Here is an 18,605-nt window from a genome sequence, read left to right as displayed (position 1 = left end):
AATTATCTTACTGAGTTAGAAAAAATAATAACAAAGTTCATTTGGAATAACAAAAGATCAGGAATTTCAAAAAGACAAAACAAGGAAAAAAGAGGTAAAGGAAGGAGATTCAGCAATATCAGCTCTTAAACTATATTATAAGGTGAGAATTTTGATTATTTTGAATAATGCAGAAAATTGGGAAAAAACTCTGATGGACAATCTCTTAGATAGGATGTGATTGTGTTGGAATACTGCTGTGATACAGGAAATGATGAGCTGGTTGATTTAGAAAAAAACATGGAAAGACTTGGCCCTATGAAGGAAGATGCTATCTACCTCCAGAGAAAGAGATGACAAGTGGAAATATGCATAGTACCATCTTACTTATATGTGTATGAGTGTATGTGTATGTTTATAGATATCTACGTAGGGTTGTGTGTGTATGTATACGTGTATCGGGGTTGAATTGTAGCCTTTCTTTGGTGGGGGGGGGAGCAAGGGGAAAAAAAAAGTAAAAAGTGCACAGCAGAAAACAAAAGAAAACCTACAAGGGAGCAAAGAAAAATTGGGTAGCTTTGAAGACAATGTGTAGTATCAATTATATAGGTTTTCTTGAAATGAAAATGTATAGTTTTGTACTGAATCTTATGTTCTGCTGTGTACATTGAACTGTTCTCTTTTTTTTCTTTTCTCATTTTGTATTTAAGTTTAAAATGAATAAAAAAATTAAGAAATAAATAAAAATAAAATATGTATCATACCATTTTATGTCCAGGAGCTAGATTAATAGTCCTTAGGATCAAACTACCTTCCCTCCTATCTCTACCTTAGGCCTCACAGTCCTTATTATATAGTCCAGGTGCCAACAACCCTCTCTCCTACCATCCAAAAACTATGGTGCTTCCTTCTAATTCTATAGCGACCGAGGATTGGAGCCATAACCCTTTTAGGGTTTTAGTCTTTTTATTTTGGCCCACTGCTTGGCATTTTCATATCCTGGACAGGGACTAATGATATGGTTTAATTGGTCTAAAAGAAATATTTCTATATCCAGAGACTGCTGACCATTCCATCACAAAATGGCTGTGATGCCATTTCCCTAAGTTAGTGGAAGGGATGCTGGCCCCTTGTCCATTCTCCACACTTGAGTTCCTGACTGATCAGTTGCCACTGCATCCATGCTGCTGGCCTATCCTTGAGCTGCATAGCTTGTCCAAGCTGAGCTCTGTTGGTACAGTTATCAAAGTACTTTCTTCCAAATTCCCAAGGCTACATCCCCCTATCTGGTGTCATAAAGCAGGATGTATTGAAGAGCAGTAACATATTCTGATGTTAGGAGACAATTCAAGTTAAATCTATCTATGTATATGTATCTATATCTATATCTATACAGATACAGATGGATGGATAGATAGATAGATATATGCCAAGACAAGTTCTTCTACCTTGTTCAGAATGAGGATATGCATAAGCTTTTATGGGAGGCTGTGGAAAGGAGGTCACAAAGGAAAAAAAACACTGGGTAGCCAACAAAAATAAACATGTGCTTGCAACACATACATGCACACTGCATACCTATGCACCCACTCCTCTGTAGCAATAGCTTTCAGGGCACTGACTGATCAAAGAAAGGTACAAAGTAAAATCTCTTTCCAACACTATAGTTCGAAAAGTCTATTATAGAGTCACAAATCAGGAGAAAAATTAAGTCACTCAAGCCAAACCCACAGCACTGTGGAAAATCGGGACTTTCAGAGACTAAGAAGCTGAACAGAATTTTCTCTGCCTTCTCAGAGGCACAAGGGCCTAAAGTATCCATAGACTAGGTACCTATTCTAGGAACTAAGTCAGTAACTGCTCTTCTAAATCATGGTTTTTCAGCACTAACATGAGAGAAAATGGGTTAAGGTATAAGACAGTGGTTAAGGCATACTCTCTCCCTGAAGAATGTAGTAAGGAAATGAGATGTCACAATGGGCCAGAGAGACTGAGGAGTGTAGTTCTCAGGACAGAGACCTCAAGGCCTGAGTGGTCATGATACAAGGTGACTTCTGGCTAAGGGAAGAAGCGGGGTGGTAGTGGTAATCATTAACGGACATCAGGACTATTATTATGCTGAATGCTCTTTCTACCTGCCTCAAGATCCAGTCTCTTCTTCCCAGATATAGGTCAAAATGACTGTGAACCATAAATAGTTGTCATCGTACTATCCTCTAGGCCAGTAACTGTCTACTTAGACATTCTTAAAAAATTGTCCCCAATTCATTTCAGAGAACTCAGACGCCTACATTATACATCCTGAAGAAGGGGCACTGACCACCCAAAACTGCACTGATCCCCTGAAGTACAATCTTCATTTTCCTGGGATATGAATTCCATCCTTTCTAAAGAGGCAAAAATCATATACCTACCCCCTTAGAAGATAACTATTGACAACAGTAACAGTAAATACTTTAAATAACAAATAGCAAGAAACATAGATTAGTCAATCACCAAAGAAACCCTAAGAAAGGTATCATAGGCACATGGAACTCAGGTGATAGTCATACACAGTAACACAAACATAGGTTCTGCCCTTGAGGACCTCATGCATTTTCTGAACTTAGAAGCAGCAAAGTTACCAGAAGATTCCTCATATTCAAAATCTGCACAAGGTTAAACTCTGGTGTGTACTCTCTGATGTTTCATAAGGGCCGACCTATGCCTGAAGGGTTTCCCACATTCTTTACATTCATAGGGCTTCTCTCCAGTGTGAATTCTCTGATGTTGAGTAAGAGATGAGCTTTGACTGAAGGTTCTCCCACATTCATTACACCCATAGGGTTTCTCTCCAGTATGAATTCTCTGATGTTGATTAAAGGAAGAGCTGTGGTTGAAGGCTTTCCCACATTCCCTACAGTGATAGGGTTTTTCTCCAGTATGAATTCTTCGATGTTGAACAAGGTGTGAGCTCCTACGAAAAGCTTCCCCACATTCACTACATTCATAGGGTTTATTTCCAGTGTGAATTCTCTGATGCTGAATAAGGTCTGAGCTCCCCCTGAAGGCTTTCCCACATTCATCACATGTATAGGGCTTTTCTCCTGTATGAATTCTTTGATGCTTCCTAAGAACAGAGCTTTGACTGAATGCTTTCCCACACTGAGTACATTTGTGAGGTTTCACTCCCATATGAATTCTCTGATGTTTTCTAAGATCTGAGTTCTGCTTAAAGGTTTTCTCACATTCATTACATTCATAAGGTTTCCAGACAGTCTGATTCTTCTGATGCACATTAGAAGATGAATTCTGTCTGGAGTTTTGGTCATTTGTAGCAGATACATAGAGTTTCTCTCCTGTTGGAATTCTTTGTCGTGTAACCAGGTTTGAGTTCAAATGACAATTACACAAACATTCATCATATTTATGGCCATTCTCTCCTAAGGGAATTTTTTCAGAAGGGATGGTCACTACCACAAAACTTCCATCCTGAGAAAGGGATCCCTCTACTTTCTCCACTTTGTTTCCCTGTTGCTTGTCTAGAGTGCCTTCACATTCATAGGCTTCTCCAACCTTGGTTCCCTTGTAAGCATCCACTGGGAATCTTCCAGATAGCCTCTCTTGTGACTCCTCTTCCTCTGAAAGTTCCTGCTTTGGAAGAGTCCACTTGGTACTAGTCTCAAAATCTGAAATGATCAACCGAAAATACAAATGTCATGGGTGTTGGAAGAAAGGAATCTTCTTAAAAGGAATATTAGGTGCAGCTAGGTGGTACAGTGGATAGAGCACCAACCCTAGAGTCAGGAGGACCTGAGTTCAAATGTGACCTCAGACATATAACACTTACTAGCTGTGTGACCCGGGGCAAGTCATTTAACCCCATTACCCAGGCAAAAAAAAAAAAAGAATATTAACCAGGGTTCATAACTCCAAGTCCTTTACATACATTACCTGTTGTGATTATTACAACCACCCTTTGAATAAGCAAGAAGTATGATTATCCTATTTTTATATATTAGGAAAGCAAGGATAAGAGAGGTGAGAAGATAAAGAGATTTAGAGTGGGAAGGCTCTTTAGAGGCAATCTATTCCAACATCCTCTTTTATAGACAGGGAAACAGGCCAAGAGAGATTAAATAAATCAATCAACATCACATAGTTAGTGGGTTGTGGAGCTGGAACTAAAATCCAGATTCTAAATCCATCACCATTTCGATGAAGTCACATTGCTCTTAGAAAATGAAAAGTCAAAATTAAATTAATATGTTGTGCAAGATATGCATGCAGTCTATACATGTTTCAGTGAGCTGTAACAAACAGCATCCCAATCTAGAGGAAATGGTAATAGGAAACAAGGGTGAAAACACAGGTGCCAAGTGATGGAGGCAGGCAAGAGGTATGTGGCAGAAAGGACAATGTAGCACAAAAAGTGAACCAGTCTATGACAATAAGAAAGAAGAGACAAATCAGAGAACTTAGGAAGCCAAAGACAGAGGGAATGGTCTCATATATAAAATATTCATAACAGCACTTTTTATTATAACAAAGAACTTGAAGGAAGTACGAGCCCATCACATGAGGAATGACTGAACAAACTGTGGTATATGAAAATAATGGAATATTATTGTGCCATAAGAAATGATCAATATGAAGCACTCAGAAAAGCCTGAGAAGCCTTTTATGAACAACAGTTCATTAAGAATCAAGCAAACTCCAGAGCACAATTTACATGATCATTAATATGTAAAGGAAAACAGTGTTCAAGGATTTCAGAACTCTGAGCAGTGGAGTGATGCTGGTAAGGCACGTGTCTCTCAGCAGAGGGCTGGTATATTATAGATATGCAATGAGCCATATATTGTCAGGCAAGGCCAATATTTGTGTCTTGCTCATCTGTACATTTTAAGTTACAAGGGAGGGTTGGGAGTGAAGGAATTGGGAACTGAGTGTGATAAAAAAGATTATCAACAAAACATTTTAAAAGAAGGGGGGAAATATGGATCAGCCAAACAGGAATAACATTACAAACTAGTACTAAAAAACTGGAGATTGGGGAAAATGAGCTTTCATTAACAGTAGGAAATATGAGGGGATGATGGACAGCCGGGGTCTGAACAGGTGGGTGGTAAGAATAATGGAACAGCTCTCATTCTGGTGACCTGGACCATTTTTCATAAACTGACTTTCCAAACTTTGCCACTATCACAACCTGGATCTTCCCTCAGTGCTGAACTGGAATTTCCATCCACTCCTACTCCAGAAGTCTTCTCACCCTGGAATATCTGTCCACCACACTAGCTCCCTTTTTCCATCCATGAGTTCCTCTTAGATTCTCCATTATGAAGAGAGGCCCAGGCCAGCGAAGCCTCACTCCATCCTCTTGACTCTGCTCCTGACTTTCTGGACTCTGCCACCATGCCTCAGCTGCCATTTAATCCTGGAACAACCCTCCACCATGCTAGCTTCCTTCTCTCATTGGTGAGTTCCTCCAAAGGCTTTCCAGACCTGGGTACAAGGCAGAGTTGCCTGGAAAAAATTCACACACTCAAAATGTCTTCTAGTCAAATGGCAAAGTTTAATGTAACCCTAGTAGAATAGGGTGAAGTCCCTAGCAAACCTGCAAACTAATGAGGATGAGGCTGATGCTTATATTCAAAACAGATAGTGAAAGGATCTGGTTGGGATTAAGGAGTGGTAAGTAGTCTAGGGTGGGCCAAGTGCAACAGTGAAAGGAATGTCCAGTAAGCTAATTAGGTGATCTGGGTGGGCTGGGGTGGGCCAGGTGCCTTGGATAGAGGCACCAATGATCTTGGTTGCTGAAATGTATGGGAAAATTGAGTACTGAGTTGCTTTCAAAGACATGGTCTTTTTCTTTAAGGGGTCCAGGTCCCAACACCCCATTACCACTGAAGCTTGGCTGGATGAGACTAAGACCTGTAACAGGCTCTGCAAGAATCTACCTTATCCAAAAGCAACAAGACAGAGAAAAGGCAGCATATCATGACATATTAACAAGGTACGCTTGGGTGAGGAAATCCAGAAACCAAACAAGAGAAACATGATGCAGAGGAGCCTGAAAGCATATATTAAAAAAAAAAAAAAAGCTCCTCTTTTGTAAAACTGAAGAGATTAAGAAATAATAGTTCTCTTAGCCTAAAAACACCCATTTCCAAACTCCCTGGTTAGATGAAAGACAAGTTTGAGGTAGGTTAGGTCAGAGCCTTTCTTAGGGAAAAGGATTAAGTGTGGTAACCAAAATTTAGAACAGGAACACCTCTTAATCAGGCTACTGATCCATCCCTCAGCAAATAGTGCCTGGACCTGACCTTCTCCACTGAGAAGGGATTAAGATACTTAGGGCAGGGAGGGCTCAAGGGATTCCTTCAGTTGACCCCAGGAGACAACCTAAGGGAAGTGTCCAACAAAGGATGAATGGTGACTATTGCTTTAGAATGTTAATCCCCAAACTGAATTTTAATCTACATTTTTTTCATTGTGCCAGATTTCTATAAATGTTATCTCAAATCTTCTTGGGCTAAAGAGTTTGTTGGGGGACACGGGGAACTATGCCAGTTTGGACATCTCTCCCTGCAAGCCAAAAGGAGCTTGGTTATTATATTTAATATTAAATTAAATTGTTTCTTGAAGATTTGTGCCAAAAATACAGTATTGATATTTTTCTTCAATAGAAACAGAGAAACAGCATTGATATTGTCAATGGAATGTACTATAGACTACCTGGGCAGAAAGAGTGAAATGAGCAGCTTGGGAAATAGATCAAAAGTCTAGAATGAGGCAGTTTTAACAGGGAATTTCATTTGTCCAGAAACTTGCTGGAATCTTTCTCTTTTCCTCCCCTCCTCTGCCCTCTTCTATCCTCTTCCCATCTCTCCCTTTCTCTCCCTGACTCCCAAGTCAATAAGAATTTATTAAGGGTCCTTGAAGTAGAATGCATGGTGCTAAATGCTGGGGTGACAAATACAAGCAGACAAAAGACAGTCCCTGTTCTCAAAGAGTTTACTTCTAATGGGGGAAGAGAATACATAAAAGGAAGTTGCAGGAGGGAGGAGAGGAGCTCAGGGTACCTTCCCCATTGTGTCCCTTTGGTGAACCAGATCAGTTTTACTCTATTCTCTTCTCTTGAATCCCTTGCCCTCTTATCCTATCACTAATCTTGACCTCTCCAAGAATTGGCCTTAAATTGCTCCCATCCTCCATCCTCTGCCTTCATTCCCACTGCAGGATGAAGGTGGAGAAAATCATGAAACTATGCTGCGTGGGTCCATTACAAATTTACTTTTGTTATTATTGTTCAGTTGTGTCTGACTCTACATGACCTCACGCAGGGTTCTCTTGGCAAAGATACTGGGGTAGTTTGCCATTTCCTTCTCCAGTGGATCAAGGAAAACCAAGGTTAAGTGACCCGCCCAGGGTCACAGAGCTACAAAGTGTCTAAGGCAAGATCTGAACTCAGGTCTTCTGACTCCATGCCCAGCACTCTATCCACTAGGCCAGCTAGCTGCCTCAAATTTATGTTACATAACCTCAAATGGGCCCTCACTACACCAAGGCATTCCTTTTGAACTTCCTAAATCAATTCACTACCCCACTCACAGCAGCACCTTATCTAAAACTAGTCATCCTCCTCACACTTCCAATGACTCCCAGACCCGACTCTCTCAATTGAAAACCTTGCCCTATATTTCAATGAAAAAATTGGGTTCATTTGTCAAGACCTCCTTCTTTTCTCCTCCTTCCTCCTCTCAGATCACTCACAGGTCTTCTGCCATTAGCTTTACTCCTGGATCTCTTGAAGAGAGAGCTTACCAAGGCTCACCCCTCTACCTGCTCAAGAGATCCCATTCTTTCCTGTCTCCTCTAACAGACTGCCCTCTCTGTCATCCCCACTCCATCACTTATCTTTAATCTTTCCCTGGCTTTAATCTTCTGGCTGCTGCCCTGCTGCCTACCAACATGTCCACATCTCCTCTGTCCTCAAAAAACCTCACCTGACATGTCCATTCTCACTAGCTATCACTCTCTATTTTTCCTCCCTTTCCTGGCTAACCTCCTTGAGATGATCTTTTACAATAGGTGCCTCCACTTCCTTCCCTATCACACTCTCTCTCTCTTTTTACCTCTCTGTGGTCTGGCTTCTGACCTCACCATTCAACTGAAACTCCTCTCTCCTAAGTTACTAACAATCTCTTAATTGTCAAGTCTGATGACCTTTCCCACCCTTCATCCTTCTTGAACTCTCTATAGCCTGTGACAATGTCAGTCACCCTCTTCTCCTTGACATGCTCCTCTCCAGGTTTCACCCACACTGCTCTCTCCTGCTTTTTCCTCCTGCCTGACTGTTCCTTCTCAGTCTCCTTCACTGAACATTTGTCAAGGCCAGCACTAATTATAGGTGTCCCCCAAGGCTCTGTCCTGTGACCTCTTCTCTTCTCCCTCTATACTATTTCTTTTGGTGATCTCATCAGCTCCCATATACTCAATTATCACCTCTAATTGGATGATTCTCAGATCTACCTAGCCAGCCCTAATCTCTTTCCTGAACTTCAGGATCTCATTTCCAACTGCCAATAAGACATCTTAAACAAAATGTTCCATAGACATCTTAAGCTCAAAATGTCCAAAACTGAACTCATTACTATTCCCCCTAAATCCTCCCTTCTTCCAACTTCATTAGTACTACCCAAAGCACCCCTTCCCAGGCTCAAAACCTAGGGGTCATCCTGGACTCCTCACTCTCTCTCGCTTTCCTATCAAAAGGGCTATCAAGTCCTGTGCTTTTCACCTTCCTAACACCTCTAGGATGTGCGTCCTTCTCTCCAATGGCAGTGCTATTAGCCTGGCACAGGTTTTCATCAGCTCTTGCTTAGACTAATGCAATAGCCTTATGGTTGATCTCTCTGCCCCAAGTCCCTCCCTATTTCAGTCAATCTTCCATTCAGTTGTAAGGCTGATCTCCCTAAAGCATATGTATGACTATTGCACTATTTCATTCAATAAACTCCAGTGGCCCTTCTTGGATGAAATATGAAAATTGTTTATCTGGCTCTTAAAACCTTTAAAAATCTGGCTTCCTCTTACCTTTCTAGTATTCTTTTGTTTGTTTTGAATTATTTTAATTAATTTTTTAATTTTCAATTCTAAATTCTCCCCCTCCCTCTAGTTGAGAAGGCAAGCAATGATACTCATTATACATGTGAAGTTGAAGTCATGCAAAATATATTTCCATATAAGCCATGTTGAAAAAAAAAAGCAAGAAAAATTTTAAAAGTAGAAAAAATATGCTTCAAGAAACCCTCAGGATTCATCAGTTCTCTCTCTGGAAGTGGACAGTATTTTTCATCACGAGTGTTTTGGAATTATCAGATCTTTAATTGATCATTAACAACAACAGCTCAGTCTTTCACAGTTGACTGTGTTACAATATTGCTGCTACCGTGTCCAATGTTCTCCTCTTTCCAGGCTTCCTAAATCTTACTCCCTGCACATACCAGAGTTCCAGTGTCATAGGCCTCCTTGATGTGCCTCAAACATAACTATGAATTTCCCACTCCTTGCATTTTTCACTGGCTGTCTCCCATGACTGCAACAGTCTCCCCAACCCTGCCTCCTGATTTTCATGCCTTCCTTTAAATCTCAGCTAACATTTTCTACAAGATGCTCTTCTCATTTTCATTATGCTGGTGCCTTCCTTCTGTTGACTATCCTCAATTTACACTATATAACATGTATCTTGTTTGTACACAGTTATTTGCACGCTGTCTTTCCCATTAGACTGTGAGCTTCTTGAGACCAGGGACTGTTTTTTGCCTTTCTTTATATAATCAGCACTTAGCACAATGAATGGCACACAGCAGGCGCTTAGTAAATGCTTGCTTAACTTATCTTGATGTCAACAAAGCACAAAGTAAATGCACTATAATAGCTTTGTAATGTTGTCAATAAAAACACTAAAGCAAAATTTCCTAGGGATAATTGAACCAGGAATATGATTTCCTCTTATCCCTAAAAAGTTAAAGACAGTGACAATTCTGACTTTCTAATTTGCAAAATAATGTAACACCTGAAATGACTGGGCTTTAAAATAAAAATCTCTCTACAGTTTCATGGAATCACCCATTCTAAATGGGAAGGGATTTGAAAGATGATCCACTCCAACTCCCTCACTTTACAGAAGAGAAAACTGAGGCCCAGATAAGTTACATGATTTGTCCAAAATCACATTGATTGCAATTGTCAAAGCCAGCACTGAAACCAATGTCCTTTGATACCAAATCCTGTATATCACGCTACCTCTTAATCATTGTTGACAAGAAAGTGAGGAGTCAGATGCTATTCTTTTTTTTTTCGAGGCAATCAGGGTTAAGTGACTTGCTCAGGGTCACACAGTACCATGTATCTGAGGCATAATTTGAACTCAGGTCCTCCTGACTCCAAGGCCATTGCTCTATCCACTGCACCACCTAGCTGCCCCCTACAGTTGCTATTCTGACAGACAAACAAGCCCCATTCTCTTCCCCACCTTCTCTTGACTCCCTTCTTCCTTTCCCTTGCTCCTTACCTCTTTCTTGCAGGAACTGGGGCTCTGGAGACTCACACTTGATCTGGGCGTTCATAGGCTGAAGCTGGACATTCAGTGCATTCTGTGCTGCTCTCAAGGGTGCCATCTTCTCCCAGGCCCCTGCCTCTCTCTGTGTGCTTGATGCAACCTGGAGATAACGAGATATGTTTAGGGTTGTAAAGGAACCACTATGAAAACAAAAACATCAATACAGAAAGGAAGCCCAGAGATACAGGACAGAGGAGAAAGAACTAGAGTTTTGTTTGTCAGGTTTAAAGAGACTGTATTAAGATTAACCATAAAACAACCCAGGAGGTTCCTTTTCATTACTAAACAGTTTGCTCCTTTCAGGAGAAAGGCTCAATTGGCACATGAAAGAATTAACTACAACAGAAATTTTTGTTGCTGATAAAAAGGAAATCTTCTGAAATTTGAGTTAATTATATTATATGGCTATTTGAACAACGAATGATGTAGTAAGATGAATGTACAAGAAAACTTCTAATAATTGTGGAAAAACTCCTATTTATATTTATCCATTTTTACCAATTAAAAATAAACTGTAGGGGCAGCTGGGTGGCACAGTAGATAGAGCTCCGGCCCTGGAGTCAGGAGGATCTGAGTTCAAATCCAGTCTCAGACCAGAAAAATAATACCTACTAGCTGTGTGACTAGCAAGTCACTTAACCCCAATTGCCTCACCAAAAAACAAAAAAAAAAGAAAAAGGAAAAAAAGTAAGATTACCACAGTTAATCAACCAAAAATTATACAATAAAACTACCATATCCATAATGTTACTTTAACTTTTAGAAACTATGAAAAACCATGTTGTGGCATTACTGAATTGTTCTTAAGCATAAACTCTCAGTACAGTCTATTAAAGAGGATTTAGAATACGGAATATGCTGACTGAACAAAAGCTGGGAAAATGGGCTTACCTCCCTTGTGGTTGTGATAGAAGATAATAGCTGAAAGGAATCTTAAAAGTCATCTAGTCCAACCCTTTCATTTTACAGGATGAGGAAACTGAGGACCAGACAGTGGTCTTCCTCTAATAGATGACTTGCTCTACTAAGTAGAAGAGACAGGATTCAAGCCCAGGTCTTCTGAATCCAAATCCAGTACATTTCATACTCAATTAATTTCCTCCCTCCCACTCCATGTTTATTCTCAGTCTTCATCTTCTTTGACCTTTCACCACATTTGGTACTGATAACTACCTGACAGCTTTCTAAAACTCTTTCCTCCTTTGGCTTCAGTAATTCCACACCATTCTTGCTCTCCTACCTTTCTGACTGTTCCTCTATGTTCTTCTCTGGTTCTTTTCTGTACACTTATAAATATGCTTATCCCAGGATTCAGCTTTTGTCCTCTACTCTTTCTCCACACTCTCCCTCAGAAATCCCATTTACTTTCATGTAGACTAGCAATTAAATCAACCAGTTAAAAAAACTCAGTCATCCTTGATTTTTTCCCTAACTCCTTGTATCTAGTTATTCACCAAGTCCTCTTGAGTTTTCCTTCCTAATACTTTTTTTTCCTTTCTAATTTCTCCTGCCCCCTCCATAATTCAGATTCTGGTCATTCCCCTCACCCCTAGGAGAGGAACTCTCTCATATCTGCTTTTGTAATCCCATCACCTAGAACCAATCCTGGAATACAGAAAGCACTTAAAATACCTGAAATGCTCAATAATGGATAAGGGAAGTTGCTTCCTAAAATGATCTCCCTTTACTAAATCAACACACCAACATCACCAGAATTGCATCAAAAAACCACCAGCTCCGCAGTGCTGCTGATCAACACACCAACATCACCAGAATTGCATCAAAAAACCACTGGCTCCCCAGTGCTACTGATCAAGTCCAAACTCCTTAGCCTGTCATGGAAGACCCTGTTTTATTTCTAGCCTTATCTTAAACAATAACCTAAATATAAGAATCTACCCCAAACTAGTCAAGGATTCTGTAAACACTGTATGCAGGTATCGGTCTTCTTACTTTGCTCATGTTATTATTTCTGCCTGTAATGTGGTATGTATACTTGTATACACACACACACACACATACATACACACATATTTCTCCTGTAAGAACCAGTTTAAGGTCTTAATTACCTTCCATGAAATATTGTCAGACTAATTCAACTGAGTTTGAAAATGTACAGTCTACACAGGAGTTGCAAAGTATGAGAACCCCTTTTTAATAGAAAAAAACTATGGACCCCTCCACCACTCACAGGGTGCATTTTGCTAGCGCTGAAGCTCAAAACGATAATATGAATATGGATTTTCAAACCCTCTGCAATAATTCCAGAAACACCGGGGAGTTCAGATTACCACCTATTTGGGAATTAATCATGTGACATATATTGTATTTTCTTGTGCTGCTACTCAATGCTCATGTGTCATTTAATCTTTCATATGTTTTCATGTTCCTGCATTTGACTGTGAGTGCCGTAAAATAACAGGATCTTAAATATGCACATTGAAGTTACTTGGACAAGTGAAAAGGGAAACCAGGATCTTTTCTAATACTCTGACCTCATGAATTCTCAGCCTCCTCAACTTCAACCACATTCATCCCCATTCTATTTTATTTAGCCACCAGGTTAGATGAATCATGCCTTGGGCTTCAGGAACATTTGGCACTGCTCCAACTCTAAAGTCTGCAACTCTTAAATTCCCTTTTCTGATCACAATCTAACTCTCCACCTTGCCATTCCTACCAAACCTGCTGCCCAAAATCACAATGATGTTCATTCTATCCCTTCAACCTTCACTGCTGTTGTGGCTCTACCCAGGCTAGACCCCATAGGTCACCTATTTCAATGACATCAAGCATCATCTCAGAATCCTTTACCCCTTTCCCTTTCCATACTGACCCATCCCCAATCCTGAATAACACTTGGCTAGACTTGAAATACTGAATGCCATTGGAGAAAGTCAAAAAACTGTGGCCAGTGGGTGAGTATGTCCAAAACAACCTTGCCAACATCAGTCTGGGTCCCTCACTACAACTTACTCCCTATACTATTTCCCACATTTTTTTTACTTTTGCCCATCCCCAACTTCACTTCCTACTCCCTTCCCCAATCATAGATCTCATTTCCTACTTATCCTGAGAAGAGTGAGGTCATCTGACCTAAACCTCCTCAACTTCTTTCTTCCTTCTCACTTCAAAACCTCTCTATCCCCTATCTTTTCTTCCTCCTAGACCAAAGAAGCAGCTGGCCTTCCTCTTTGCCAAGACTAACTTCACTTATCATTTTGACCCCATCCCCTCTTGCCTCCTCCAGGATTTGGTTCCCATCATAATCCTTTCCATAATGGAATCAACAAGATCTGAGGAGGAATCCTGACTCAGACACTTCTATCTATCCTGGGAAGGTCACTGATTACAGGGTTGTTGTCAGCACTAAATGAGGTGACAGGTGAATAGAGAGCATTTTGCAAAACTTCAAGCAATCAACAAATACTAGTATTATTATGAAGTTTCACTATCTCTCAGCAAGCTCTTTCCTCCCACCTACAAACCATGGTTAGCCTCCCTTATCTGAAAAACAAAAACTTTCTACTGATATTGCTACCTCTTTCAAGTGACCACTACATCATCTTTCCTCCTCTTCAGTGTCAAATTTCTAGAAAGAATGAACTACATTAATTCTTTCTTCTTCCTCATTGCCAGCTCTTTCATACTATTCTGGCTTCTCTAGTCTCCACTCTAGTGACCACCTTCTAATTTGTCACCCTTGATCTCTCTGAAGCATTTGAGACTGGTAACCTTCTCCCCCCCTTCCCTCTTCCTTTCTTTCCACCCTACTTGGATTCCTAGACACTCTACTCTTATATTTTCCTGTTTGTCAATCATCTTCTCTCTCTCCTTTGATTCCTCTTCTTCCTTCCACTATTCCACTCTCTTCTGGATCAGGGCTGGGCAGACTATGGCCTACACTTGGAGTTAATGTTAGTTTTTACATTTTTAAACACAATAGCACTTCATTTAAAAATGTCTAAGCCATAGTTCATCTTGGGCTTACAAAAGCAAGCAGAGGGCTGTAGCTTAACAACACTTCCTCCAGATGTAAGACTGCTCCCCCAAAGGCTCTAACCTTGGCTCTCAGCTTTTGCTATTTCCTCTCCTTTGCTGAGCCCATCCACTCCTCTGTCCCTCAACTAGTATTTGTTAAGCATCTACTATGTGCCAGGCACTATACTAAGTGCTGGGGATGAAACAAAAGGCAAAAAACGGTGCCTGCTCTCAAGGAGCTCACAATCTAATAGAAAAGACAACCTAACCCCATTTCCCCACAATAAATCACACCTGCCTCTTTCTCACCTGTTGTCCTGGTTCAAAAAGCTGTCTCTCCAAATCCTCCAGCATGATTATCACCTCATCTCCATTCTCTGGATGCTGATCTTTCACCCAGGTCTGCAGGTCCTCTGGCAAAATAGTCAGGAACTGTTCCAGGACCAGAAGCTCTACAATCTGCTCCTTCGTATGTATCTCCGGTCTTAGCCACTGATGACAAAGTTCCCGGAGTTTGCTCAGAGCCTCTCGGGGTCCAGGGGTGTCACTGTAGCCAAACTGCCTGAACTGCAGGCGGGAGATCTCCTGGGTGGAAGGGCTGTTCCTCTTCTGGCTGTCTTTCTTTCCCCATACACAATCCTCTAATTTCTCTACCTTTACTACTTGAAGCCTCTCTTTCCCTGCTTGATTCTGGGGATTCAGTGCTGCAGTCTCTCTGGATTCTAGAGCCATTTGAGCTTCTATAAGTTGTTTTGGGTTTTTTGTTTTTTTTTTAAATAGGAGCTCCAGAGAGGTCTATGCTTTAAAGAAATTCTTCTTAAGCAGTTCTTCAAGGAAACCCCTAAGATAAGAAACCACTGTTAACACAGAGTAATAATGAAGTAGGCTGAGTTCCAAGAAGGACCAGCAACTTATCAGAGGAAGACAGGGATTTTTAAATGGGCATTAAGATGCAATTACATAACAGAATATATGAATATTAAAAAGACAGAAGCAGTTTGTTAAGGGATTAGGTAATGGGGAAGGGTCCCTCCGTGGAATTGCACATCCAATTTCTCACAATACATACAGAAAAAACCACTTGAGGGGCATGTATGTAAGATAATGATATTATAATAAGCCTCTCTACGTCATGAGTTCACCTAAAGAACAATTTTTGCTATTACTTTGCACATGCCTACTTAGGGAAAATCCCTTCTATTGTTTTGGAGGTCTATATCCTGCTTGGGCATCCTGGCGGTACTGCTTTCTGATTGGCGGGCTATTATGGTACTGTCCAAGATTAGATGGATGTGGTTGTGGTTGAGTGCATGGTCGCACCTGTTTCTTGTTAGAAATATGAGGAATGGGTCTGGGGGCAGTGGGTAGCTAGAGACAGTGGCTAGCATTCCATCACATGGAAATGCCTGCTGTTATAGTGAGACAGTGAGGCATGCATAAGGGAGTTAGGATATTAAGTTGATGGGGGAGGTGCAGGAGCAGTGGCTAGGAAAGAGCAGTGGGCCTGCTGTTCAATGAAGCCTATGATTGAGTCTGGGGGCCTTTGGTGTGGTTAAAGTCAGATTGTGTAGTTAAATCAGGACATGCCTGCTGTTCAGTGGGGCCCAAAAGGAAGTTAGACTATTTGGGCTGGGGGCAACTTTATTAGGATTCCATCAATAATAAATGCTATTTAAGAATGTAGACGAATGAATGCCAGTCAGAAGGATAATTCATTGTAAAATGTAACAGGAAAAAACACTTAAAGATAACACTAAAAAATGTTAACCAAATAATTCCTAAGCAATTTTGGATCTTTTCTCTGTTATGATATACAAATAACAGTAAGCCATAATTTACTGATAATTTTTATGTTTAATAGGAATGTATATGTAAAGCCTACATCAGATTTTGCACCATCTTGGGGAGGAAGGAGGAGAAAAATTTAAAGTTCAAAAGCTTATGGAAGTGATTGTTGATAAATCAAAATAAATTAATAAAAAAATTTTTAAAAAGAATATACTGATTTTTTCATTATAAAAATAGCAGCACTTTAAGAGGAGGGATAGCATTTGAAAAACTGAGGCCCAAATAGGAAAAGTCATGTGCCAAAGTAAAACAAAATGATTAATGGAACCAGAAGTACCCAGATTACTTCTCTAGTAAAGTGGAAAGAGTACTGGCTTTCAAGACAAAGCACCTGGGCTCTGATCCTGCCTCTGATGATTACTGCCCAGGCAACTAGCTGTTGTACCACACACGGCTCTGGGCCTGTGGTCAGGAAGACTCCAGTTCAAATCCAGCGTCAGACACTAGCTGTGTGACCCTGGGCAAGTTACTGACCCTCTTTGCCTCAGTTTCCCCAACTATTAAATGGGGATGATAATAGCACCTACAACCTATGATTGCTGTGAAGGTCAAATAAGACAATAATTGTAGCGGCACATAGTAGGTGCTATATAAATGCTTATGACTTCTTTCATACCCATACTCACCATTCAGAGGCAAAAACACAATTGTCAAGATCACAGGCTTCTAAATTGACACTGGAATCTGGCGATTTCTCTGAACTCGTAAGTAACTGAGGCATTCCTCACTCCAGGGATGATCCCACACTCCCGCCTCCCCGACCCCTCCTCCACGGCCCAGACTCGGTTCTCACCTACACTTCCGGACTACATTTCCCGGGGTGATAGAGACAAAGGTAACACTGTCAAGCGGTTGCTATAGTGACAGGCTTGGGCGGCACGTGACTCCACCAGAGTCCATGCTCCGCCCCGGGCTGGCTCTACACAAAAGGGCGTAGGTCTACACTACACGAACCCGCTGCAGCCACTGCTACTACCCAAACGCTTCACTGAGTCAGGGAGCTCAATGCTCAGAGTCCAGCACACAAAGGAAGCTGGCTGTACGTCCCCAGAGACCAGCGCCGCCCGGATTGCTGGGAAACGTAGTCGGAGGAAACGGACGTCCCGAGGCCCCGGAGGCTTCTGGGAATCGTAGTCCAGCGACAGCTCGTACGAGCGCCCATGACATCCTGTGCGCCCCAGCTGGAGATGCTTAAGCCCTTCTCTCTCTAAGGGAAGTGTTCTCCTGGAGCTCTGTGTGTTAAGCGAGTCCTGGCTCCTCCACCTAGAAGAGGACGGCCCCTCCCCCTCCTGCCTCCTTACCTCCTTGCCCACAGGAAGATGGCGGTGGGGATGAAGCCTAGGAGCCCCAGGATGGCGTTTGTTGCCGGAAATCGGGCCGGTCTCGCGCCGGTGACGTCATCTGGGGGGAAGGGCGCTGGAGGTCCGCCTGGCTGGGAGGAAGGGGGAGGAGAAGCAGCCGCAGCAGGGGGTGTTCTTCTGGCTCTTGGCTTGGGCGGCCTTCTGGAGATCTTCCTACTGGTGCTGCCCAACCCTCGAGGCTCCCTGTGGGCGGGGTAGCAAAGGTGTTGGGGTGTCCAGGTGTGTCACAAAGTCTTCTCTAAAGAATTCACAGACTCTGACCATCCCCAAACCAAGCCAAGGCATTTATTGGGTGTTCCGCTTAGAGGGCTAGGCTTCTTAATGTAAGGTACTAAGCACTTCCATGTCATAAGTTCACCTAAGGATAGTTCCTTGCTGTTATTAAGTCCCCTTGTGGTTTTTGCAGCCAAACATCCAGCTCAGCATCCTGTTGGTGCTGCTTTCCTATTGGCTAGCTATTGTGGTCTTGTCTAAAACTAGGTAGTTGTGGTTGAGTTCATGGACATGCCTGCTGTTCTAGTGAGGCATATGAGAAAGTTGGGATATTGGGGCTGGGGTTGGGGGCAGTGGCTAGTATTCCATCAAAGGTATGGTACTTTGTCGGGCCCAACCTGCTCTGCTATCCATGGCCCTCTCCAGACTTGGGGGGGGGGGTGAGGAGGTGTTTACCCAACCCCTTTCTCTGTTCCATTGCCTTTTCCTCTGTCTACACCCCCCACCCACCCAGTACAAGGCAGCTTTTATACCTATTCCTCTGGGTTACCTTTGGAAATCTAGCAATAACAATAGCTAGTGTTTTAAAGTCTACAAAGAAAGCCCTTTCTAAA

The 18,605-nt window shown here is 41.7% G+C and overlaps 1 protein-coding gene across 2 annotated transcripts; it reads right to left on the bottom strand.

The window, feature by feature from the left end:
* Positions 1 to 707: 707 nt before the first annotated feature.
* Positions 708 to 17,785, bottom strand: LOC114043974 (zinc finger and SCAN domain-containing protein 30-like). 2 transcript variants are annotated; one of them, XM_027863269.1, is made up of 4 exons: positions 17,719 to 17,785; positions 14,879 to 15,410; positions 10,541 to 10,688; positions 708 to 3,647 (listed from the first exon to the last, which is right to left on the bottom strand). In XM_027863269.1, the coding sequence occupies exons 2-4, from the start codon at positions 15,299 to 15,301 to the stop codon at positions 2,638 to 2,640; spliced, it is 1,581 nt and encodes a 526-aa protein (XP_027719070.1). In that variant the 5' UTR covers positions 15,302 to 15,410; positions 17,719 to 17,785; the 3' UTR covers positions 708 to 2,637. The 2 variants fall into 2 exon arrangements, with proteins under 2 accessions (XP_027719070.1, XP_027719071.1); XM_027863270.1 differs by lacking the exon at positions 17,719 to 17,785 and adding an exon at positions 17,044 to 17,149.
* Between the last annotated feature and the right edge of the window lie 820 nt (positions 17,786 to 18,605).

Source organism: Vombatus ursinus, unplaced genomic scaffold (genome assembly GCF_900497805.2).
Source record: "Vombatus ursinus unplaced genomic scaffold, bare-nosed wombat genome assembly UNPS02014770.1, whole genome shotgun sequence".
Taxonomy (NCBI): domain Eukaryota; kingdom Metazoa; phylum Chordata; class Mammalia; order Diprotodontia; family Vombatidae; genus Vombatus; species Vombatus ursinus.
Note: the sequence above shows the minus strand (reverse complement) of the source record. Positions and strands in the feature narration are given on the sequence as shown.

What these genes read in the sequence shown, in the direction of transcription:
- LOC114043974 (XM_027863269.1), bottom strand. Translation starts at nt 15,301, where the DNA reads ATGGCTCTAGAATCCAGAGAGACTGCAGCACTGAATCCCCAGAATCAA. An exon ending in TTTTTGAACCAGGACAACAG is followed by an intron (nt 10,689 to 14,878) that starts GTGAGAAAGAGG and finishes CGTTATCTCCAG; the next exon opens with GTTGCATCAAGCACACAGAG. An exon ending in CCAGTTCCTGCAAGAAAGAG is followed by an intron (nt 3,648 to 10,540) that starts GTAAGGAGCAAG and finishes TGATCATTTCAG; the next exon opens with ATTTTGAGACTAGTACCAAG.